Source organism: Aquarana catesbeiana, linkage group LG03 (genome assembly GCF_042186555.1).
Source record: "Aquarana catesbeiana isolate 2022-GZ linkage group LG03, ASM4218655v1, whole genome shotgun sequence".
NCBI classification, from domain to species: Eukaryota; Metazoa; Chordata; class Amphibia; order Anura; family Ranidae; genus Aquarana; species Aquarana catesbeiana.
In genome coordinates this window covers 470,869,361-470,894,768 of record NC_133326.1, presented here as the reverse complement: position 1 = coordinate 470,894,768, position 25,408 = coordinate 470,869,361, and the positions used below count along the sequence as shown (strand labels likewise).

The window sequence follows — 25,408 nt, the reverse complement described above, 5'->3', positions numbered from 1 at the left end:
CTCATGATGGCAACAAGTTGTTCCTTGTGGAGAGTCTACAGGAACAGGCACACCAAGTGAAGTTACTGCCATCTCAGAGGAGATTGTCATTGACATCTACAACAGTCACCAGAGCCTTACAAAGTCCAACTAATTGGATATTTGCTTTATTAACAGCATCTATCTGTATTTCATACATTTGTGCCTGTTCAAAATGCAGTTCTAATGATCTGATCTGATTCATGTATTTTGGAAATCTAGTGCAAAATAATCACTAACACTGAGCTCATAATTTGTAACACCATCTGTTCCAAGATCTCGATAAATTGCTCAGTCTTAATGGAAATAGCATCTCGCTGCCTATTGTCTCATTAACAGAATTCCATTCTGCAGATTCACCTGGTAATATTTCTCATCTTTAGACACAACATGCAACATTCTGGAAATCTACTGAGATTGGATTCCTCTGGGAAGATATAATGCAACTGACACAAGACCAAATCCAAAGACATTTGAGACAAGAGACAAAAACTGGACCAATCTGCCTTGATAATGTAGGTTTTTGTTGGATAAATAAAAAACTTAACTTTATTATTGCACATATTTTCCTGAGCAAAACATTTTTAAAGGTTAAAAGACTAAAAAATATATGTTGTTTATGTTTGATGACTGTGTTTACATTATTTAGGTATACATCTTTATCTTTTGATTTGTGATATAATAACAAAGGCCAAGAGATTCACAAAAATAATTGTTAGTGTCACTAAAATATTTATGTTTACTTAATTCAATATATTGTTTTCCATTTCCTTTCTAAATGTAGTTTGTTGAGTAAACATTTTCAATTTATGGTTTTTAGTCATGTTGGGAATGTTTATTTTATATTTTGCAATATAAAAACAGTTTTATTTGACATATCTTTTTCCATCTCTAGCTGACATGTGCTACTATTTTACTGTCCGCATCCAAATGTTAGCAGAATAATGTAAGACAATTATCAGCGTATGTTTTTAACTTAATTCCGTGCATAAAAATGCAGTAACAATGTATTTTTATTAGATACAAAAAATAAACACAATGCTATGTCTGAGTTCTGGCAATAATAAATCAATATACATGTATCTCCTGTTGGTAAGATGTTTCTGACTCAAGCCTTCACAATTCTGTTTCAATCATTTGTATCTGTTTTACAGAGGAGAGTATCAACTAGTATGTCTGCACAGGGGCAAAAACATCTGATAAGAGTGAAAAATGGTGAAGATACATAATTGTAAAAATATAAATTAAGCTTTCAGGGCCTAAATAAGTACATGACATACAGGCCCTTACATGGGCCTATGCATGGGGGCCCATGGTCTAGGCCAGGGATCTTCAAACTACAGCCCTCCAGCTGTTGTGGAACTACACATCCCATGAGGCATTGTAAAACTCTGACATTCACAGACATGACTAGACATGATGGGAATTGTAGTTCCTGAACAACTGGAGGGCCATAGTTTGAAGACCCCTGGTCTTGGCCATTGTATAGGTCTATAAGTCTTGAAAGAAGATCATAAGGGCATAAGGGGAGTGTGGTATAACTAATGAAATAAATGGGGCTCTAGATTTGTGGGAGGGGAACAGAGAGGCAGAGGCAGGATAGGGGAGGGAAATCAGAAGAGGAGTTGGTTACAGCAGGGATATGTAGACATGCATCCCCCCTCAAGCTTGCGTTCAGGGGCATAAGAGTAGGCTAGAATTAATGAAGGCTTCAAGGGTTCAAAGATGGAAGTGCGTAAGTAAATAAATAAATAATAAAATTCTCATATTTTGAGAAATTTGGACTGCAAATAAATAAGGATACTAGATAATTTCTCATTAGCCTACGTGTGTTCATGCACAGTTTGATTTCCTGGAAGCAGACTATGGGCTTCTTCCAAGCTTTGGCTATTATGTGATTAGCAGCAAGAAATGGTTACATAGTTAACCATGATATTCCCTGGATCAACTTTACCTTTAAATGCTAGTATTAAGTTATATTATTTACATTTAGGAAATCATCCAGAATTTTAAAGCAACCTGCTGAGCTGGCCAAAACCAGCTCTTGATGGAGTGCATTCTACATTTTTACAACTCTTACTGTAAAGAAACCTTTCTGTTTTTGGAGATTAAATCTCTTTTCCTCCAGACATAAAGAGTAACTCAACAACACATTCACTATATGGACCAAGTATGTATTTATACATGTTGATCATACCCCCCCTTAATCTCCTCCTATGTGGCTAATTCCTTGTTGGTATGAAAAAACGCCCAGAATCACATTGTATAGAAGGGCCATCCTTACATCTTTTTTTTTTTTCCAAGAAAAAGTTTATTAAAGGATATATAATAGAATACAAGCTTTTTAAGTAAAATTACATCAAGTTACAATGCATGGATAGCAAATGTATGAGGCAACAGCTAGTATGCAGAATCAAAAAAAGTAAAAAAGAAATAAATAAAAATAAGATATTAGATAAGAATAGTAAGATAAAATAGAGAACAATAGATAATAACCATAAAGACATGGCATAATAAATTATATTGAAAGCTTGGCCTTCCACATGAAAATCAGATCTAATCTGTAATACATTTAGAGTGGTTCTACTACATTAGTATGTTTGTGATTAGTGATAGTGCAAAAAACATATAAGGTTAATTTTCTCTCGAAATCGGAGTATGACCTGTGTAGTAAAGTCATATCATAAAGTGTTGGTAAAGGTATGTCTCTTAAGGATATGTTTTTTTTTTTTGTCCTATCTAAATATCACCCAATGGTATATTTCCAAGTATTAGGGAATCATGCTTGGAAATTCTTCAAAATGACGGGTTTTCTTTATAAGGGTTTATAATCACGTCTTTCTCTAAACGTGTGTGAAAGTTTGCTATGTAAAGGAACATGCAACGTGTTGCTAATTAGTGGATGTTGTTTACATTGTTTAGGAATATGTCTAGTAGGTATCCAGGCTATATTTCGGAGTGGAAAATTTGAGAAGGCCTGTTCAATAGAAATCCAAGCTTTGGTGGTAGTATGTACATTCCAATCTACTACTCTGGCCAATTGACATGCCAAATAGTATTTTCGAATGTCCGGCAATCCTAATCCACCTTTCAATTTAGGTAAGGATAATCTGTCACAGCTTAATGTAGCTCTTTTTCCACTCCAGATAAATTTAGAACAAGCTTTACGGAAGGATGTGAAAAATGACTGTGGTAATTTTATTGGAATCATTTGGAGCAAATAAAGAATTTTTGGTAAGATGTTCATTTTAATAATAGAGGATCTACCAAACCACGAAAATAAACCAGAGGACCAAGTCTCAAGATCCTTCTGGATATTTTGTAAAATTGGTACATAGTTTTTGCTATAACGATCTGAAAGATTGGTCGGTATATGTATTCCAAGATATTTAATGGAATTTGCGCTCCATTTGAAAGGAAAATTTGCCTGGCATAAGGTTTTAGTCTCATGTGGTAAAGATACATTAAGTGCTTCAGATTTATTGAAATTAATTTTAAGATTAGTTAGGTTTTCAAAAAGAGATAGATCTTTAAGGAGATTGGGAAGTGAAAGGTGAGGATCTCGTAGGAATAGTAGTATATCATCAGCAAATGCTGCTAGCTTGTAGGTGGAATTATCTATGGATATACCTTTGATATCTTGATTGTCTCTCAAACGTTGAAGACAAGGTTCTAACGTTAGGATAAAAATTAGTGGGGAAAGAGGACAACCTTGATGTGTCCCATTGGACACAGAGAAGGCATCCAACAGGTGTCCGTTAACTCTAACCCTAGCCGTAGGCCTTGAGTAAAGTGCAAGTATGAATTGTAACATGCGATCTCGCACGCCTATCTGTTTAAGGACTTCTGTTAGATAATCCCATGCAACCCTGTCGAATGCCTTCTCTGCGTCCAAGGAGAGAAAGAAACCACACTGCTTCCTTGAGGTCAACCATTTATGAATATTGAGTGCTTTCAGAGTATTATCTCTCGCTTCTCTACCGGGAACAAAACCCACTTGATCCAAAGAAACAAGGTGTGGTAAAAGAGGCAGGAATCTGTTAGCTAGGATTTTCGCATACATTTTTAGATCAACATTTAAATCCTTACATCTTTAAGGAGAATAATTTGGAACAGAGTTTGAAGGAGTCCTAATGTTCTGGACCAAAATGAGGTCAACTTTAGGCAGGACTACCCACTTTGTATTACATTCATATGTTGGCCACATCCTCTAAAGCAACTATTGTAATTCATGATAGCATGAGATATGTGAGCTGGTACCCAATACCACTGAAAGCAAATCTTATATATTACTTTTGAAATATTTGTATTAAAGGAGCAGCTTTGGGTGGAAGCCAGAGAAAGGCTGTGATTAGGATAATATCAAAATTTGGTAGCTCCAAAAAGGGAAACATCCGAGTTAGCGTGTAATAAAGAGAGTTCTGAAATTTGGGTGATTTTATATGTTTCCTATATTGGGGAACCCCCAGAGCTCCCTGCAGTCTATGCACAAAAAGAGTAGAGCAAGGTACATGAGGTCATCTCTACACCCAGATAAAAGAGAGGCTCCATATCTATAGTAAACATAAGTGAAAGGATGGCATATTTATGGGTAGGGTGCAAAAATAGTATAGGGCTTTGGGAAGGATGGTCATCTTTTTTTTTTCATACTCTTTATTGCATATCAAAAACATACATAGTAATAAAAATTACATTTACATATTTCTACATTAATCATTCTACTCTATCTCTCACTAGTCCCTTCCATACTACACCATTTACTCCAAATTTTCTGGTATTTCTGTAGGTTTCCATTACTTTCATACATAACTTTTTCATATTCTATGATATGGTTAATTGCATTTATCCATTCTCTGATAGAAGGAGTTAGAACTTGCATCCATCTCTTAGCAATATGTTTTCGAGCCTGAAAAAGTGTTTTTTGCAAAAATATCCTTACATGTCCTGACCATTCTTCATCGCTCAACACCCCAACAAACATACTTAAGAGGTACAAGGCACCATTTTTTTAATCATTTCAGATTTTTTTTATTACTCGACTCCAATATCCCATTACCTCCCTACAAGACCAAATCAAATGGCAGAAATCCGCTTCATCTTGATGACATCATAATGACATCGCAAACATTCTGATGTTGACCTTCTAACCATTCTATATAGTCTAATAGGGCTAAGATATATCAAGTGCAGTATATATGTAGTAGTATATATATCTATTGGCGATACCAGAAAAATGCAAGGAGCATATCTCCTCCCATTTCTTATCTGTCATTTCTGGGATCAAAACCTGCCATTTGTCTCTTACTTTCGATGGTTATCTACCTATTTTAACTTGTAATAGAAATTAGTACAATATTGATATCAGTCCCTTCGGCCCCTGTGACTTCAGAATTCCTATAAGGTGGTATTTTGATATCTTAAGATTCTGCTTGCCAAATTATGCCTGCAAATCATGTCTTAATTTTACACATTTATAAAATGTTTATGTGTTATATCAGGTATTCAAATGTTCGCATAGTTCCATGTTCATACAACTGCTCTAATACAATCACACCTTTCTGTTTCCAGAAGTTTCCGTCTGGATTTCCTCTCAGCTGTTCGAATGCTGGATTATTCCAGATGGGAATTTCCTGGGGAATATCCCTAAACCCTACTATTTCCTTAGCTTCTTTCCACACCACTCGTGCCATTGTAAACATGGGGATCTTAATTTTAGGTAACCTCGCTGTTTGTGTCTCCAATCCTACCACTAAATCCTCTACCTGGAGTATTTCCAATAGGTACTTTGCCACTCCCCCTGCTCTTTCCTGTCTTATTCATGTCTGTAACTGTTTTAACTGCCCTACCAGGTAAATATATATCTGGAAGTGCCACCCCTGCTTCAGTTTTCGATCGTTGTAATGTTGTTATTTTACATTAGCCCATATAAATGTTATAAATTGTGAGTTTAACTTTTTAAAAAATGGATTTTGGTACAGTGGGGACGGAAAGTATTCAGCCCCCCTTAAATTTTTCACTCTTTGTTATATTGCAGCCATTTGCTAAAATCATTTAAGTTCATTTTGTTTCCACATTAATGTACACAAAGCACCCCATATTGACAGAAAAACACAGAATTGTTGACATTTTTGCAGATTTATTAAAAAAGAAAAACTGAAATATCACATGGTCCTAAATATTCTGACCCTTTGCTGTGACACTCATATATTTAACTCAGGTGCTGTCCATTTCTTCTGATCATCCTTGAGATGGTTCTACACCTTCATTTGAGTCCAGCTGTGTTTGATTATACTGATTGGACTTGATTAGGAAAGCCACACACCTGTCTATATAAGACCTTACAGCTCACAGTGCATGTCAGAGAATCATGAGGTCAAAGGAACTGCCTGAAGAGCTCAGAGACAGAATTGTGGCTAGACACAGATCTGGCCAAGGTTACAAAAAAACTTCTGCTGCACTTAAGGTTCCTAAGAGCACAGTGGCCTCCCTCCATAATCCTTAAATGGAAGATGTTTGGGATGACCAGAACCCTTCTTAGAGCTGGCCATCCAGCCAAACTGTGCTATTGGGGGAGGAAAGCCTTGGTGAGAGAGGTAAAGAAGAACCCAAAGATCACTGTGGCTGAGCTCCAGAGATGCAGTCGGGAGATGGGAGAAAGTTGTAGAAAGTCGACTATCACTGCAGCCCTCCACCAGTCGGAGCTTTATGGCAGAGTGGCCCAACGGAAGGCTCTCCTCAGTGCCAGACACATGAAAGCCCGCATGGAGTTTGCTAAAAAACACCTGAAGGACTCCAAGATGGTGAGAAATAAGATTCTCTGTTCTGATGAGACCAAGATAGAACTTTTTGGCCTTAATTCTAAGCGGTATGTGTGGAGAAAACCAGGCACTGCTCATCACCTGTCCAATACAGTCCCAACAATGAAGCATGGTGGTGGCATCATCATGCTGAGAGGGTGTTTTTCAGCTGCAGGGACAGGACAACTGGTTGCAATCGAGGGAAAGATGAATGCGGCCAAGTGCAGGGATATCCTGGATGAAAACCTTCTCCAGAGTGCTCAGGACCTCAGACTGTCCCCACTGTATAACTACTGAATGTGAGAATACATATAAACATTTGGGTAGCACTACTGTCTTAATTAAATGCATTCTTCCTGCCACAGGAAGTGGTAGCTTTGACCATATTCTCAACTGGCATTTAATTTTGTCAGCGCTTCCTCGGGATCCAACGTAATTTGAATACCTAAATATTTAAATGAATCCACTATCTTCAACAAGGGAAATTGCCTAGCATTCCTCTGTACATCATGTCTAAGTGGAATTAAAACAGATTTCTGCCAACTGATTTTTAATCCTGAATATTTCTCAAACTTATTTATTAGTTTCATTGCTTCCGTTAAGATGCTTTGTGTGTCTCCCATATACAGTATTACAGTATCTCACAAAAGTGAGTACACCCCTCACATTTTTGTAAATATATTATGATATCTTTTCATGTGACAACACTGAAAAAATGACACTTTGCTACAATGTAAAGTATTGAGTGTACAATTGCTGTCCCCTCAAAATAACACACAGCCATTAATGTTGAAACCGCTGGCTACAAAAAGTGAGTACACCTCCAAGTGAAAATGTCCACATTGGGCCCAAAGTGTCAATATTTTGTGTGGCCACCATTATTTTCCATCACTGCCTTAACCCTCTTGGGCATGGAGTTCACCAGAGCTTCACAGGTTGCCACTGGAGTCCTCTTCCACTCCTCTTCCATGACGACATCACGGAGCTGGTGGATGTTAGAGGCCTTGTGCTCCTCCATCTTCTGTTTGAGGATGCCCCACAGGTGCTCAATAGGGTTTAGGTCTGGAGACATGCTTGGCCATCACCTTTACCTCAACTTCTTTGGCAAGGCAGTGGTCATCTTGGAGGTGTGTTTGGAGTTGTTATCATGTTGGAATACTGCACTGCGGCCCAGTTTCTGAAGGGAGGGGATCATGCTCTGCTTCCGTATGTCACAGTACATGTTGGCATTCATGGTTCCCTCAATGAACTAGGGCTCCCCAGTGCCGGCAGCACTCATGCAGCCCCAGACCATGACACTTCCACCACCATGCTTGACCGTAGGCATGGCGAGGCCTGTTCTGAGTGGAACCTGTCCTGTTAAACCACTGTATGATCTTGGCCACCGTGCTGCAGCTCAGTTTCAGGGTCTGGGCAATCTTCTTATAGCCTAGGCCATCTTTATATAGAGCAACAATTCTTTTTTTTCAGATCCACAGAGAGTTCTTTGCCATGAGGTGCTATGTTGAACTTCCAGTGACCAGTATGAGAGAGTGAGAGCGATAACACCAAATTTAACACACCTGCTGCCCAATCACACCTGAAACCTTGTAACACCAACAAGTCACATGACACCGGGGAGGGAAAATGGCTAATTTGGCCCATTTGGACATTTGCACTTAGGGGTGTACTCACTTTTCTTGCCAGTGGTTTGGACATTAATGGCTGTGTTTTGAGTTATTTTGAGGAGACAGAAAATTTACACTGTTATACAAGCTGTACACTCACTACTTTACATTGTAGCAAATTGTCATTTCTTCAGTGTTGTCACATGAAAAGATATAATAAAATTTTTACAAAAATGTGAGGAGTGAGATACTGTATATGGGAAACATATGAATATTGCATAATTTGTAGATGTAAACATGTGGTTAGTGTGCATCAATCACTAGAAATAATAATAATTTAAAACAGCTGCACTTACTTGATATTAAGATACAAATATAAAAAAACAATCAAAGTGCATCATCACAAATATATAAAAGACTGCTGAATGCATAAGTGCTAAAATAAAAAAGTCCTCATATATAAAGTATTGAAAATGTGAATCCATACAGAGTCCAAGATAAAACCAATCAAGTGCCTTCTCCAAAGTGAATGTATCCAGTGCTCTGCCACCTTCAAATCCCAAGCTGTTTACCCAATATTTACAGCCCTGTCTACAAAGACCGATCTCTCCCATCCAGTTATCCAGTTAGAATGCACTCAATAATATTAAACATGTAGGGAAAAAAGAAAACACTCTATAGTGTAACCCATAAAATGGTACATTTATTAATTAAAAGGAGGGTACTCACATATTAAAAGTCAAACACAGATATATATAGAAGCCATTCTGCTCCAGTATGAGTGGGTGTGAGGATGTCTTAGCTAGCTCTGCCCTACACATTTCATCACAAAGGATGTCTTCAAGGGACATCCAATTTAGCCTAATAGCAAATTCCCTTTTAAGAAATCGGAAACAGAACAGCAGCTGTGGGATTTTCAGAACAATAAGCACTACTAGGATGCGATCACATGGTACGATTCTGTGAAGAGTCTTTTGGTCAGATTGTTATGTATATGGTCACCTGCTGCATAAGGAGCTCAGAGAGCTGGTTGAGGACAAACAGCAGCACGCTGATCTTCCAAGTAAATGGCTGTGCGGGTGGGCAATGTCAAGACAAATCTGATCATTGGAGAAGAGCAGGGTGAGCAATAAAAATCCAGTTTTTTACCTGCACCATGCGGAAGCTTTGATTTTTCTCTTACATATCACCTTGATGAGAGAGATTGCAAACTTGTGGCCATCTGTGATACACGGTTTTGGAATTCCTGCCTTGATGACCCATCCTGATGATCTTTGGAGGTTCGTTGGTTGTAGTGCATCCTGCCAGTTCCAGCTTTCCGGACATCCCTCAATAGCCCGGGTTGGGCTTACTGCTTTACTGACTCCATGTCATAGACAGGGGAGTCCACCTTATCTGGTAAGAGTACCCATCCTTTTCTACTCATTGATGTTAAGTACCATTGACATTGCCTTTCATCTACGGACTTATACCATCCCTGCCAGTCCTCCTAGGACCTCCATCATCCACTTCAGTTTTTCTTAGTGTGTTGACATAAGTGGACAATCATTATCTCACTTCTTTTTGAATAAGATTTCATGATCTATTCATCACATGATTCACCACCAGGGTTAAAACCTATGGACTTGACACATTGTTATATATTCACTTTATGTTCATAGTGCTGCATTTTTTTCATTTTTTAAGGGACATCAGACCCTGGACTCAGATGCCCCTTGAAGACATCCTGTGCAACATGAGTTATACATTGCCCCTTTGTTGTACTCTGTGTGGCTTCATGCTGACTTTCATTTAGAAAGACCGTCTTAAAGAAATTATTACTGTCCTCCATTGTAAGTAAACTCATAATGCTGTTCAACATGAGTGCCATAGAAGCATCTTGACTTAACTGTTTATACTGTATGTTAAACACATTTTTTCTATAAAAAGTAAAAAAAAAAAGTATAATTGAATATCAGGACTCAAAGGTTAAAGGCATATACAACAGTAGTCATCACGTTCTGATATTATGACAAAAAGTTTTTGTTTGATAATAAATATACCGTATATACAATGCAACTAATTTCCTGATTCCCTGATTCCTAATTTGTTTTTTTTTTCCCCCAGGGACTCCTCTACTTCTGATCATGAAAACCATTTGGATATGAAAGAGGATATATATATATATATATATATATATATATATATATATATATATATATATATTTTCCAGGCCCTAGGGTTCACCAAGAACCTAAAACGTGTTTCAGTAGAATGTATGAATACAATATTGTACTTTTCAGGCTTCTATATAGCTTGATCGGGAGGACACTAATAAATCCAGTTATTAGTTAAATTGAAAAAATTGTAAAAAGTGGTAAAGAACAACCAAAGGCATTAACCAAACCTCCCAGTGTGTAAATTACAAAGGGGCATATTTATAAAGCAGTAAATTGTCATTTACAAAATATTCACTACAGGTTAACCTTCCTGATGCATGTGTTTTTAATTTCCAGATAATGATTTATCAGCATATTTCTAGATAATTCAATAAGCAAGCTTAATGAGGCTGATTTACTTATGGAGTTGAGAAGAATCTTAACTTAAAATAATTAAATATTCACTTTAATTACTCAATCATATAAAAAACAAATTCCTGTTTAATCATTTTCTTTTCACATAACTGGGTATTTAAAGTGATAGCCTTATTCTCCAAGAATATGGAGAATAAGGACCTTTAGATTGGACCTTTAACCTATTTTCCATGACAGAATTTCTTACCTTGTTTTTCTGCCTCCTTGTAACATCCCTCACAAACTGAAGTCATTGTAGTCTATGCATGCCACATGCATAGTGGCATAAATAGTAAATACTTCAAGGATACAATTTGGTTATTTGTGCATGATTGCGGCTCTGTATATGCATATCCATTATTAAATCAGGCCCTGTGAGTAATTAATAACTAGGTTAATGCCCCTGATTTACTTAAAGAGTAGAGCATGCTCACTTTGAAGGTGAATTTTCAATTTGCAAAGTGAATGAGATGAAATGAAAAGTTAAAATTTACTTTGCATAAAATAACCAATCATTTGTAAGTAAAATTAAAACAAAACAGGATTTTTGCTCGAAGATGAATTGATGATTGAAGTCAGCACAATTTTACTCCTTTCTCCTTAAATGAAAATACGCTTTGCAAAGAAACAATTTACTTAGCTTAGAGAATCACCCCAATTCAATGATCTGATATTCTGTCCAAATGTGTACATATAAGTAATTTATTTAGCTGCAACCTTTACTGCTTCCTAGGAAAAGTGTTCAACTACAAATATACAATACAAAATATAACTGAACCTCTTCATAACCAGAGGTAACCCAAGTTGCCCAGATCAAATATACTAGCACCAGAATGCACTAGTTAACTTGACAATAATTCTATGACTAACTTTCGTACCTAAACATGTTTAAGGACATTTGCTACACTGTTACTAAAATACAGTTTATATTTTATTAAAAACTGACAAATAGACATAAAAGTAAAAAAGTATAATTTTAGTAACCACTTTTTAATTTTTTTTACACATTATATTGTACACTATTCTCATTGTTTAATATTTTGTAAAGCAATCAGATGTATCTGCATATAATTCCTAATTACCAGTAGTTTGCACTATCAACAGTAGCCAGTAGTTTTGCAGCAACAGGAGCATATCCCAACCGTTCCTTATTATAATCATGAGATTGCACTGATGGCATCATCAGGACAGTTTTCCTAGGAGAATTTTTTTTTTTTCATTCATTTTCATTAAAACACAGCAACTTCTTCAAAAATAAAATAAATATTAAATTGTTATAATTACAAACAGTAATGCATGTACACTTTTAAATGCACCAATCATTATAACTTAGCTTTGTCATATCACTGTCTTCTTTGATACTGCTAGGCAACATTTCTGGTCAAATTAAATACTTTTTTGTTAACTGCAATAAACAAACATATAACAAATTCAACCCTTAAAAAAATCTTAAAAGAGTAGAAAAAATCATCTCCAACAACAATCTCATGGGATCTAATGGGTATCTATGACTAAATTAGTAGATTGCAATCACCTGCATAGGTATTTGCATTGCGATTTGAGGTATTTAAGCTCTGCTAGCTCCTCTATGAGCAGTGATGAACCAAAAGTGTTTTTTGCAGTGCGTACTCCTTTTATATGGCACCCTAGCACACTAGGTCTCTGCATTATATTTTTAAAAAATATATAGGGCACCCAAGTTACAGTTCATTGTTACTATCTTCTGTAGTTAATTTTATTGAGTGTGTATTTGATGTTTCATATTAACAAAAATAAAGAGTAAATCGTGATTTTGTTGTGTAAACTGTAAAGAGAGAAATATGTTTATTAAAACTTACCTGATATGGTGCATTTAGCAAGTCCCCTGGTTGGTTTGCATGTTCTTCATTATTTGACATTTGAGAGCTATTTGGAGTGAAAACTATTAGGTCACTCTTTTGTTGTAGTAAGTTTGAACATACTCTGTACTGAGTTTGTTGAGAGTACATCCAACTACCTCCAGTGTTCGAACAAATCTTTGAATTTTCCTTCAGGTCATTGACTTCATCTCTGCATTTTTGCCATCTTAAAATAGTAAAGGCAATTAGTGTAATGAGAAATATGCTTGATATTACACAGATGGCAACCACCAAGTAGATATTTGCATCAATAAATTCTTCAGTAATTCCTTTGGATTCCTGATTATCATAAAGAATTTCCTCTCCAGATTCCACCAAGGAGATGACAATTTCTGTTACTGCTGTCATGATTGGCTCTCCATGGTCTCGTGCTACCACCATTAGTCTATATTCTTCATTATCTGAATCTGTAAATGCCCGTTTTAATCCAATTTCTCCTGTTTGCTGAGTTATAATAAATGGAGTTTTTCCTGAGAGATCCTTTAAATGATATGATAACAGAGCATTGTATCCTGAATCAATATCTATTGCTCTCACTTTAGTGACTAAGTTTCCAGGATGAATTGTTTTTGGAGTTCTTATTGCCAAGGCAGGAAAATGTGGCAAGAAAGTTGGAGCATTGTCATTGATATCCTCAATAAAAATATTCAGAGTGAGGTTTGAATTAAGTGGTGGCAGACCAGCATCAGTCACTTTTATTTGACACTGAAAATAAGTCACCTGTTCATGGTCAAATGAAACTAAAACAAAAACTTTTCCATTCTCTGGATTGATAGAGATATAGGAAGATATGGGGATCCTATCTACAGTGCTGTCACCAATAGAATATGTGATGAAGGAATTCTGCCCCACATCTGGGTCAGATGCTGATGCTGTATACACATGGGACCCTGGTGCATTGTTTTCTTTAATAAAGATTGTATCAACATTTTTAGGAAATATTGGGGCATTGTCATTCATATCACTAATATCAATTTTAAAAGTCCTTGAAACTGACAGTGGTGGTGTTCCCTCATCTCTTGCTACTATTACAACTTCATACTGAGATGTCATTTCTCGATCCAACTTCCCATTTACAATTAAAGAAAAATCTCTCTTGAATGCTGGATGTATTTTGAAGGGTGAAGAATCAATGATATTACAGCTAACTTTTCCATTTAATCCTGAATCCTGGTCATGTACACTTATGATGGCAACAGTTGTTCCTTGAGGAGAGTCCTCAGGAACAGATACAGCAAGTGAAGTTACTGTCATCTCAGGAGGATTGTCATTGACATCTAAAATAGTCACTAGAACTTTACAGTGTCCAACTAATTGAACATCCCCATTATCTACAGCATCAATTTGTATTTCATACATCTGTGCTTGTTCAAAATCTACTAATCCAGTCACTTTTATTTCCCCTGTATGCTTGTCTAAGCTAAATATTTTGCTGACATCTTCCTTTGTTGTTTTGCTAAATAAATATAAAATTTCACCATTTTTGCCTTGGTCTAAATCTGTGGCATTTACTTTTAGTACTAATGATCCTTTTGGAGCATTTTCAACCACACTGGCTTGATAAAATGGATGACTGAATGTTGGAGAATTATCATTAAAATCTTCCACTGTGATAATGATTTGAGATGTACCACTTAACCTTGGCTTGCCACCATCATAAGCTGTAAGGGTAATATTGTGAACAGCCTGCTTTTCTCTATCTAGAGATTTTTTTAATACAAGTTCTAATGATCTGATCTGATTCATATATTTCTGAAAATCTAGTGCAAAATAATCACTAGCACTGAGCTCATAATTTGTAACAGCATTTGTCCCAAGATCTGGATCAGCTGCTCCCTCTACATGGAAACGAGCCCCTGCAGGCATTACTTCAGAAATTACAAGGTTACTCACAGAGGATGAGAAAGCTGGTCTATTGTCATTTATGTCCTCTATCTCTATATCTACGAGATACATCTGTACAGGTTTATCCACTATAACCTGCAGAGGAATAATGCACAACTGTATGCCTGGACACAGCAGCTCTCTGTCTATTATCTCTTTAACAAAAAGAATTCCATTCTGCAGATTCACCTGGAAATATTCCTTCTCATCTCTAGAGACAACACGTAACATTCTTGAATTAATCTCACCTAAATCCAGTCCCAGATCTTGAGCAATTCTTCCAACAAAGGTGCCGTGTTTGGATTCTTCTGGGATGCTATAATGCAGCTGACACAGAACCACATCCCAAGACATTTGAAGCAACAATAAATGGATAATCCTGTTTATCAATTGAGAATCCAAGTTTGTGCTGGACATTTCTTAAAATAACAGAGGCTGAATGTTGTAATTTTTTTTAGTAAAGATGGTATGAACAATTACTGAAGATCCACAGCAGAGAAAAAAAAAATCCAGCATGGCCGATGTCGATGCAGTAAAATATTCAGTATCATCAACAGGAAAACGTATTTAGTCCTCCCCTCCTCCTATAAGTTGGTGCAGAGTGACATCTAGTGCCTGATATTCACGTTGCATCTTGTCTGATCAACTAAGTTGTGAGTACATTTATTTTAAATAAAATGCATACTATATGCTTTGAAAATGCATGCTATATATATATATATATATATATATATATATATACAAACATTTCCGGTGTTTTGCTATTATTTTATTTCATAAATTTAAAAGATCATAAAAAAATTTAAAAGAAATGATGCTTTACAACGTTTCTTAATTACTTTTCAGTGCAGTATACTGTTAAGCTTTGTGTAAATATATTGTTCACCTTTTTTTTTTAATAAAACAATAAAGCATGAACAGAAAGATACAAAAACATCAGTCATCAAATTCCAAGCATGTTATAGATATTATTTTTATTTTATTTTTTTAAACAGGTTTATTGTGAATAGTTGGACCCTGGTACACTGTTTAAAGAAAGCCAAGCTTACTGAGCCCCTAGCAGAAGTAGTAGTGTATTTTCAGAACAAACACGCATTTGAGCTGGCATGACCTGTGAGTGGGACCCATTGGCTGATGAACAGACTCTGTTTACTAAAAATACAGAAGAAGTGAGTAGTGTAAACATATTTGCTAAGGTTTGTAATTTTTATGTTTGAAATGAATCACAGTCACAAGTTTATGAATGTAACATAAAAACCTTTCTTGAATAAAAATTAACCAGAGAAACACAACTGTAATCCAAGATTAAAAAATGTGATGGCTATTTACAATCCTTGACATAACACAGCATACAGGACAGTTCTGAATTTGTGATGGTCAACAGGCTGTGCATTTATCGAACAGATTAGGAAAACGCTTGCAATGATATATTTAACAAACCAAAAGGGAGCAAATAAGAAATGTTCATTGTTAAGGTTCCCATACATTTTATTTTTTGAACACTTCTTTGTTTCCTGACTGGTTGAAATTACTGTAAATATTGATAACAAAAATAATATTTTATATCATACTATGCAATTCAAACACAGTTTATATATGCATTTTAATGCCCTTATCTATGATATTGAAGAGCCCCACATTGCAGTAAGAGGTTGCATTTCAGTCTATATTTTGGTCTAAAATCTAAACTACCTTTCTATTTCAATTATCAATCCAACACATTGTGAAGCCTTATATCTCTGTGCTTAGCCAAACACAAGACCACTTATCCCATTTCAAAAGTATAAATCAACTTTAATACATTCCAAATCTTATTCATAGAATAGATCTATTACTTCACAGTATGTGCTACAAGTTGTGTTTTATAAAACTAATAGTGCCATTTTTTCTTTACTTCTCCTCCACCAGTTATAGGCCTTCGACCTACAAAACTAGGTTAAACAGCCCTATTTATTTTACATCAATTATACTCAAAAAGGCATTTTAATTAACTAAAAAGACTATAATTTTCCTGATTTGCCTTACTTTCTTAATACATGCAGCAACCTAGCAATATATTATAGTCTAATGACTGACCAATCAGACACAAAAAAAAAAGAATATTGCTCTTAAAGTAAGCTTTTACAGAAAAATGCAGGCTGCTATTTCTAAGCACCCCACTGACTCTATTTAAAAGTATTTTTTTTCAATATTTTTCAAATAAGTAACCTGGAAGTCATAACTGCTCATCTGTTTCATTTATTCAGGGTAACTGCCCAGGAAACACTGAACACATTGGATCAATATGGTAGCAAAGGAACTAGCATATTCAGCAGAACGTAGAAGTTATCTTATAACACTGAAAGATTAACCAAATGCTTAAACATGGCATTCTAAGGCACAAAATAGGACCCAGCGGTCCTATTGCAAGAATTATTTGACCACCTCAAGAATAATCAATTTAATCTTAAATTGGTTGTTAACCCTCATCTATAAAATCATCTTATCCCCTCTATACCTTAATAAGATGTGTCCCTGTGTCTTTGTTCTGTAAAAAATCAGCTGATCTGTACTGATATAGGCTGCGCTTCGGGTGCACAGCTGATTCCTCTCCTCCTTCTCTCTCCGACTCACAGCTGCAGTGGGTGGGGCCAAGCCGTCCCACTGACGTCAGCGGGGAGGAGGGGGAGAGAAGAGACAGAGAGCCGACAATCAGCTGAGCACCTGGAGCCACGCACATACAAGGTACAGATCGGCGGATTGTTCACATTAAACAGACACAGGGACACATATTATTAAGGTACAGAGGAGATAAGATTATTTTATAGCAGATAGGGAGGAGCAGGAGCGGGGTGGGCGGGCGTGGGTACGAGCAAGGAGGGGAGGGGGGAGGACACAGACACAGGGAGAGCTGCAGACAGGAGAGCTGCAGCTGACGAAATAGTGTAAAAAGGCCAGGGGCTTAGCAGCCATGATTAACATTGTCTATTTGTAGGGGGGAGGGTATAGCCAGGCAGGATCATCCAGGACCAAATGACAAAACACAAGCATTGTGCTGTATAACATGCCTAAAAGGAACAGTATCGGGGGGGGGGTTGGGTTAACAAACACTTTTAATTTACAATGTTGTACAATAGCTCATCAATTACCTTTCTTACTGTACCTAACTTTTCAGAAAGTCTACAGCAAGCAACAACATTTTCATTGCAGTTAATTTTCACCCCTCCTTCCTTTCAGCCAATATATACATATAAAATTTTATTTCACTAATGAGATTTTAAATCTGAGGCTTGAAATTTACAAAGTTGTCTCCTCAGGAGGGGATACAGTAAATAAATGTTTCAAAAGGGCATATCAATGCTCCAAAGGTGAGTTCCAAAGGGCATTTAATAAGGTTTGCATAATTACATAATATATAAATCTGGCTGACATGATCCAATACATTTCCCAAAAATATTGGCACATCTTGTCAAAGGACAATTTATTAAAAACAACTGTATTCAGAAGCGTGCAAGCATCGCATTTAAATGTAATACACCATTATATAGCTATTTAGTCTCCAGCCATTTCTACTCTTGGAAAATGGTGACCCCTGTTTATCATTGCTCAGGGACTATTTGGATGTGGTTCCTGTTCTTATTGCTAATTTTTGGATATAAACAAACCAGTGACTTTTACAAAAGGATGGGTCATGCTTTAAAGCACCTTGTGTACTGAAGTGCTATTGGAGTGATTTAACTTCTAAAGTGTAACTATGGTTCTTTCCATATTGGAAAGACCAATAAATCATATATATATGCTTAAAAAACTGGAACCTTGGGACCCAGGCAGGTAGGTATTTTGACAAGAGGAAGGGATTCTGATAAAAAAATGTTTTCCAATTTGAATCAAAATGGATCTAATTTAAGAGACTTCAAAGTCAGAATTATATATAAATGAGCAACTTGTACCTATACCTGCCCTCTCTACATGCTATCAGCCTTCCTTATTATATTTTAAATGTTGAGAGACTGCATTATTTATATATTTACATGGTAAACAATGTATCTGTATATGTAATGTATACTCGATATTGTATGATGTATATTATGTTTTTAAAATATGTTAATATCAAACTTTGTGAAACATAGGTCTGTATTGCAGAGATTTGGACCCCAGAATCCAAGTACACACCCTATTAGTGGTATTTATTATATGCACCTTTAATGGTGTCTAAATGTGTTATTCCCTGGACTTGGTGTGGGTATGGTGGAGCCTTCTATGGCTTCCCTGCCCCAATCCATGTCTGGAAATTCCCATGCTTGCTACCTTGTGTGCACAGGGAGGAAGAAGAGCCCACTAAGTGGTTGGCTATACAATTTAACCAACCATAGCATATCAAAGCAAAATAATTACACATGCTCTGTGTTAATTGGAACCAACAGCTGAAATTATAGGAATATAAAGCAAAAAGCAGTGCTACAAATACATATGATCAGCATTAAAAAAGTGTATATAATCATCAAATTTTACAAAGGTGCTACGAATGCAAAACAGATGAATAGGGTAAGGTGGGGGTGAGGAGAAGGAACAGAGAAATAACAACCAGTCATCATTGCGCTACATACTAAGGATCTGGTACACATGCCAGTGGCAGGGGAAGCATGTGTTCCTTACTCTTTGGGCACCTTTGACAGAGGGACCTCTTATTAGACTTGTATTTTATTTATGTAAAGAAACTGGTAGAATAGACAGAAGGGCAATTTTGGGGGAAGGAAAGAGGGACTCTCCATAGATATCATTATAATTTCAAAGATCATCTTCCATAATGGCTTAATCTTACTATAATTCCACCAGATGTGCAGGTAAGTTCCTCTAGTGTGACTACACTGCCAGCATGTCTCGGAGACCTGTGCAAATAGTCGATGGAGATGGAGAGAGACCGGGTCTCTGTACAACCTGGTAAGTATCTTGTAGATTTTTCTTGGGAGTAACAAAATATAGTGGATTTATGTGTAAAATGAAGTCTGTTTCCTGGCCCAAGTCCTTATCCCACACCGCAAGTGAAAAAAAGAAAGGATTGAGTAGTAGAAGATTGGGGAATCTTGTAGATCATAGATAACATGTGTCTAGGGGGCTCTGAAAGAGAGCACAGCTGTTTAAAATCAGTGAGAGAATGACTAATAGAAGTTGAGAAACAGAGTTGTTTACGAAAAACCAAAAACTGATGCGCCATCAACCAATCCATCCCCGACCAGGAAATATCCGTACCAGTAGAAGAGAGGATATGGCCTGGGGCCATGTAGAGTGTTGAAATACACTTAAGGCTTGCAAATGATAACCTCTCTGGAAGGTAGGATTGTCAAACATGGGGGATAAGGGACTAGGGTCCATAGACAGAGCATAAGAGGACCTGTATTTGTACCATATGCCTAAGGGAGTCGCAGTGAGAGGGGAGAGAGAGAGGAAAGCGACGAATAAGAATGTTCATAACCCCATAACAAAGTTTGGAGGTCATAAGGGGACATCTCTCTTTCAATGGCAGAACAGACCTTAGAGTAAGGGAATGAGAACCAATCAGGTAGACGTGGCAAGATCATGGAAATGTAATAACATTCGAAATCTGGTAAACCTGCTCCACCAGCAAGTTTAGGCAAATAGAGATTCTGTACCTTAAGTCTAGAGATTTTTTTATGCCAAATAAATTGGGAGGAAAGTGAATGAAGATTGCAAAAAAGGAAGAACAATTGGAAGGGTTTGGAAGAGATAGATGAGCTTCTGAAGCGTGTCCATCTTTAAGGTGTTGATTCTTCCAAACCACATAATAGGTTTGGCATGACAAACGTCCAAGTCTCTATGTATTTTGAATAAGAGAGGGCCAAAATTAAGTGAGTACGTGTCCAATAAGTGGGCTGGGATTACAGTACCTAAATATTACCTAAAAATGTATGGAACAGTCAGACCATTGAAAGGGGAAATTAGAGAGCAGGAGTTGGAGAGTGTCAGGAGTAAGTGAAATGTTGAGAGGTTTCATTTTGGAAATGTTTATTTTAAAGTTAGAAAGATCACTGAATTATTTGAACTCGTGGAAAAGACAGGGCAGACTGGTATGGAGCTGCTGAATATATAAAAGTAAATCATTGGCATAGAGGGAGAGCTTATAATGGGTCATAGATGTAGGTATACCTAAAATAGATTCATTCTGTCTAATGGCTTGAGCCAAATGTTCTATTACAAGTACAAAAAGAAGGAAAGATAAATGACAGCCCTGGCTGGTTCCATTGAAAATTCAAAAGGGCTCCAAGCGTACGCCATTTACCAGGACTGACGCAGATGGAGAAGTATAAAGAGCCATAACTTTAGTTATAAGAACCCAGGCCAATTTGTTCCAAAGAAAGATGGAGAAAAGGCCAACTAACCCTATCAAATGCCTTTTCTGTGTCAAACGATAAGATACATGATTGGACCTTATGTATCTGGATTTTATGCCCTCACACCCAGGGACAAATCTGACCTGATTGTTGTGAACAATATTAGGCCCTAGGGGCGATCATCTACATGCCAAAATCTTAGAGTACATTTTCAGGTCCACATTCAGTAAAGAAATAGGCCTGTAGTTCCCACATCTGGAGGGGTCCTTCCCAGGCTTCCCAGGCTTTGGAATGAGAGCTATATTAGCAGAGAGTAATTGAGAGGACAGAGAGTAAGCTTTGTCAATAGATTTTAAGGTCTGAGCCATGATAGAGGTAAGAAGATCATGGCATGTACATGTACCGACTTTTAAAGATTTACAAGTGTACAAAATTAAAAACAAGCAAGTGGATGCCTTTATGCGCTCCACCTTTGTTCCACTGTGGGCGGAAGTGCCGTGTCGAGCTTGACCACACCCAACGTCAGCACATCTGACGTCATCAGGGGTCACATAAATCTTCTCAATCCAGTAACAATTTACTTATATTTAAATGAACAATATACTATTGGACCCAATTCTCAACTAATTCATACTTAATTAAATTCATATACTAAAAATGCCATATATAGAAAAAATACATATACTTGGAATGCGACACCTAGTGGAGACAGAAGGTGTTTACTGTTTTCAAATTTGATTTGACCCCACCTTAAGGTAATGAGTGTAATTAATAGTGGCCCCATCATGTGGTGGTCCAAAATATAGCCCTACCCTAATTTACTTTTTAAGAACAGTTTGCCATATAACATAATATTAATTAGAATGAATTTATTTTGAAGCACCTTATGTAATATTGTTAAACATTGCATAGATAAATCTTTTATTTTACAGCTTAAGAATTAGATAAAAACAATTTAAATCTATATCAACATTGATACCCATAGGATTGAGTTTATTTAATCTAAAAATCCATTCGGTTTCATTTCTAGATAACCTTTGGGTCATGTTTTCCCCTCTCCAATGGGGTTCTACCCTACCCTATCAATACCAAAGAAGGTGGCTAAACTTGGAACTTTATTGTGATGCACCCTAAAGTGGTTTGAAAGCCTATGCTTGGGGAACCCTTTCTTTATATTATTGAGATATTCATTAATTCTTGTACTTAATTGAAAAAAGGTAAACAAGAAAGGAATGTGGGACTTTGAATGAGGCAATTGACTTGTGGAAGTAGAGTGGTTGGTAAACATTATTTATTCATGACAATAGTATGAAACAAGTAAAAAAGTAATTTCGTATATATATATATATATATATATATATATATATATATATATACACATGCACACACGGCATGAACATAATGGATACATCAATACATATATGTCAGCTTGGCAGCACATGAGAAGTAAGTAATGTTGATAAAATGGTATAAATACATATATGTACACATGTCATAGAAATGGCATTTGGTGGGGGCGCATGCGCGGCATGGAGAGGAGCGGACGTAGCTAAGGAGAGCTCCGTCGTTCCCGGGCAAACGGCCGCATTAAACGGGGATAAAATCACCCGCAACTGGCACATTTTGTGACATCCCCACTCCCCCGACATAGTGCATGCCTGCACCGAGGAAGAGGGATAGAGGAGGACCGCAAAAAACCCCTTCACAACACCGCCGGAGCTCTGTGAAAAGAGGCAGCATGTCACAAGATGGCGCCGGCTCCCTGCACTCCACTGCAGAGTCTCACTCCCCAGCTGAAGTACAACAGAACCTCATGGCATCAGCATCAGGTTACCAATTACCAGAAAACAGTGAGTACACTCCCCTGTCAAAAGCTGAACTGGACATCAGCTTAGATGTACTGTGCACTAAGTTACTCACTAAATTTCAAACAGAACTGCAAAAATCTACCTCCACTTTGTCCCAAGAAATAGCTGCCCTAGGGTCCCGCACTGATTTGCTTGAAAATAAGCATGACGAACTTGCAATTACTTTTAATGATTTATCCAGGGAGCATGATAACCTCTCATCAGCTTTTGCACAACTGCAAGCGCATGTGGAGGATTTAGATAACAGGAACAGAAGGAACAATATCAGAATAAGAGGCGCCCCAGAAACTATCACTGATTTACCTGCATATTCTACTAAATTGTTCCTGTCGCTGTTACCAGAACAAAATCCCCAGTCCTTCACATGCGATCGCATACACCGTGCCTTAAGAGCCAAACCTCCTCCTGACAAACCTCCCCGAGATATAATCCTCTGTATGAAAGATTTCTTGGTGAAGGAAGAAATAATGAGAGCCGCAAGGAGTCTTAGAAATATCACTCTCGATGGAGTGCATTTGCAGCTATACCCAGATATCTCCCAAGCTACCCTAGACAGACGCAGGAAAATGAAAGAAATTACCACAATTCTTTCCACAGCCAGAATCAGATACAGATGGGGTTTCCCTTTTAAGCTGATTATCCCGCACAATGGCACAACTTATATTGCCACCTCGATCCCTGAAGGCCAAGATATTCTCATCAAACTAGGATTGTGGAACCCCAACAATCCTCCACGCACCCCGTCTACACCCAGGCAAGCTCCGATATGGAACACTCCTTCACTTAGAGGGGACAGACGCAGGCCTAGACATGAAGCGGGCCCCTGGAGCCCTAGTTAACATTAGGCATCTTTGATGAGCTTTCGGTGTCTGTCATTCACACTGGTCATTTGAGATCCAATTGGCTCTCTTCCTACATTACCTTTTTCTCTCAAACTTAAGTATGACTATTTTCTGGTTTGTTCTAAAGATTTCAATTTTTTTCCCCCTTTTTTTTTTTTTTTTTTATTCTTCAGGCCGAATTTTTTACAGGCTTCTATATTGTTACTATACAATTAATCTCCTCAACTTCTTTTAGCAGCTAATGTTAGCGTTAATGTCATCAAAAGATTCATCACTGATATCTTCAGCTCTTCACAAGGACTGTGAGTATACACCACTCACCTTTATCCAACTCACATACCAAATCATATAATAATAGGAACGCTGACATCTTGTGACAATATATGGTATTACGTCCAATTTTTTCATCTTCAATTAGGAGATATCTAACTACCTTGTATGTGTTCTAATTCAAAATTTAACAGTTGTAACTTCTTCTTTAGTTGGCAAGTTATGATATTCTTGAATTTAAATTCTGATTCTATGCTGTTTCCAATATAAATGATCTCAGAATTATCAGATATATGGATAACACATGTGGCTTAGGTACAATTAATACCGCTAACCTTTCTGTAAAAGTGTACATAAGGATGATAGATACATCCCAGCTATCAATACTTTTACTTTAGCAGATGTTGGGCCTATCTTAAATATTTTACAAACAACATTTTACAGTGCCTTTAGTAATACGAAGCAAGCTTAGTTGCATAAAACATGCATATGCATTTAGTCAAATATCTTTGGTGGTCCTCCAGGGGTTTTTTTTTTTTTTTTTTTTTTTTTTTACCTTTTTTTTTGATGCACTAGTATTAATATAACAACTATTAATGGCGGCCGTTTGCCCACTTGTCGACATGAATCACCCCCTCTCAGTCGTTACCCATTCTCCAGTTTTTAGGAGACATTACAAATTTTTCAGATGTATTGATTTACATCTATTGTTTCAACATTCTATATTACTATTTGTTATTTTTCTCATCATCAATTTTTTGACGTACAAATTGCGAAGACTGAGTCTGAGACATTGTGGTCTCATATGGATTCTCAGTCGGTTGGAGACTTCTGTCTTTCCCAACCCCATGGTATCTTCCTATAACGGATCTAAGGTACAATTCACAAGGTTTTACAAAATTTCCTTGAATATCTCAGACAAGAGAGCACGTGGTACAAGGTTTATATTCTTTATTAGCCTCAACAGAATTAAGAGAATTGCTTTTTCCATTAACATTTTTTGCAACTGTTCATATACAGAAATAATATCTCAAGGTTGTATATGTAATACTATTTCTGAATCTTTTCTTCAACACACACTAATACTTTCTGTCAGAGTTTCAAGAAAACACATACCACCATGACCATTGTAACTATCTCACATAATGTACAAGGATTTAATTCCCCAAATAAAAGGAAAAAAGCTTTTCTGCAATATAAAAAATTAAACACAAAAATAATCCTTTTGCAGGAAACTCACTTTATGAAGGACAATCACCCAAACTTCTTTCATAAAGCATATAATCAATCATTCTACACTTCATCTTCCTCTAAAACTAAAGGGGTAGCCATCTTTATCCACC

At 36.8% G+C, this 25,408-nt stretch overlaps 1 protein-coding gene and 1 long non-coding RNA gene across 6 annotated transcripts in view; one reads left to right on the top strand and one right to left on the bottom strand.

Annotated features, from left to right (window-relative positions):
• LOC141132482 (protocadherin alpha-C2-like) overlaps positions 1–25,408 on the bottom strand; it is a 441,772-nt gene that overhangs the window by 377,486 nt on the left and 38,878 nt on the right. Inside the window, exon 1 of one of the 5 annotated variants that reach the window (XM_073620898.1) lies at positions 12,813–14,998. The exons of the other annotated variants lie outside the window; for them this stretch is intronic. Coding sequence (XP_073476999.1) covers positions 12,813–14,987 — 2,175 coding nt within the window. The 5' untranslated portion in view covers positions 14,988–14,998. Of the gene's footprint in view, positions 1–12,812; positions 14,999–25,408 lie in introns of those variants that run through there. 5 annotated transcript variants of the gene reach the window in all.
• LOC141132485 (uncharacterized) overlaps positions 14,445–25,408 on the top strand; it is a 53,309-nt gene continuing 42,345 nt past the window's right edge. The window contains exons 1-2 of the long non-coding RNA XR_012242912.1: positions 14,445–15,409; positions 15,752–15,925. This is a non-coding gene — a long non-coding RNA (uncharacterized lncRNA). The remainder of the gene's footprint in view (positions 15,410–15,751; positions 15,926–25,408) is intronic.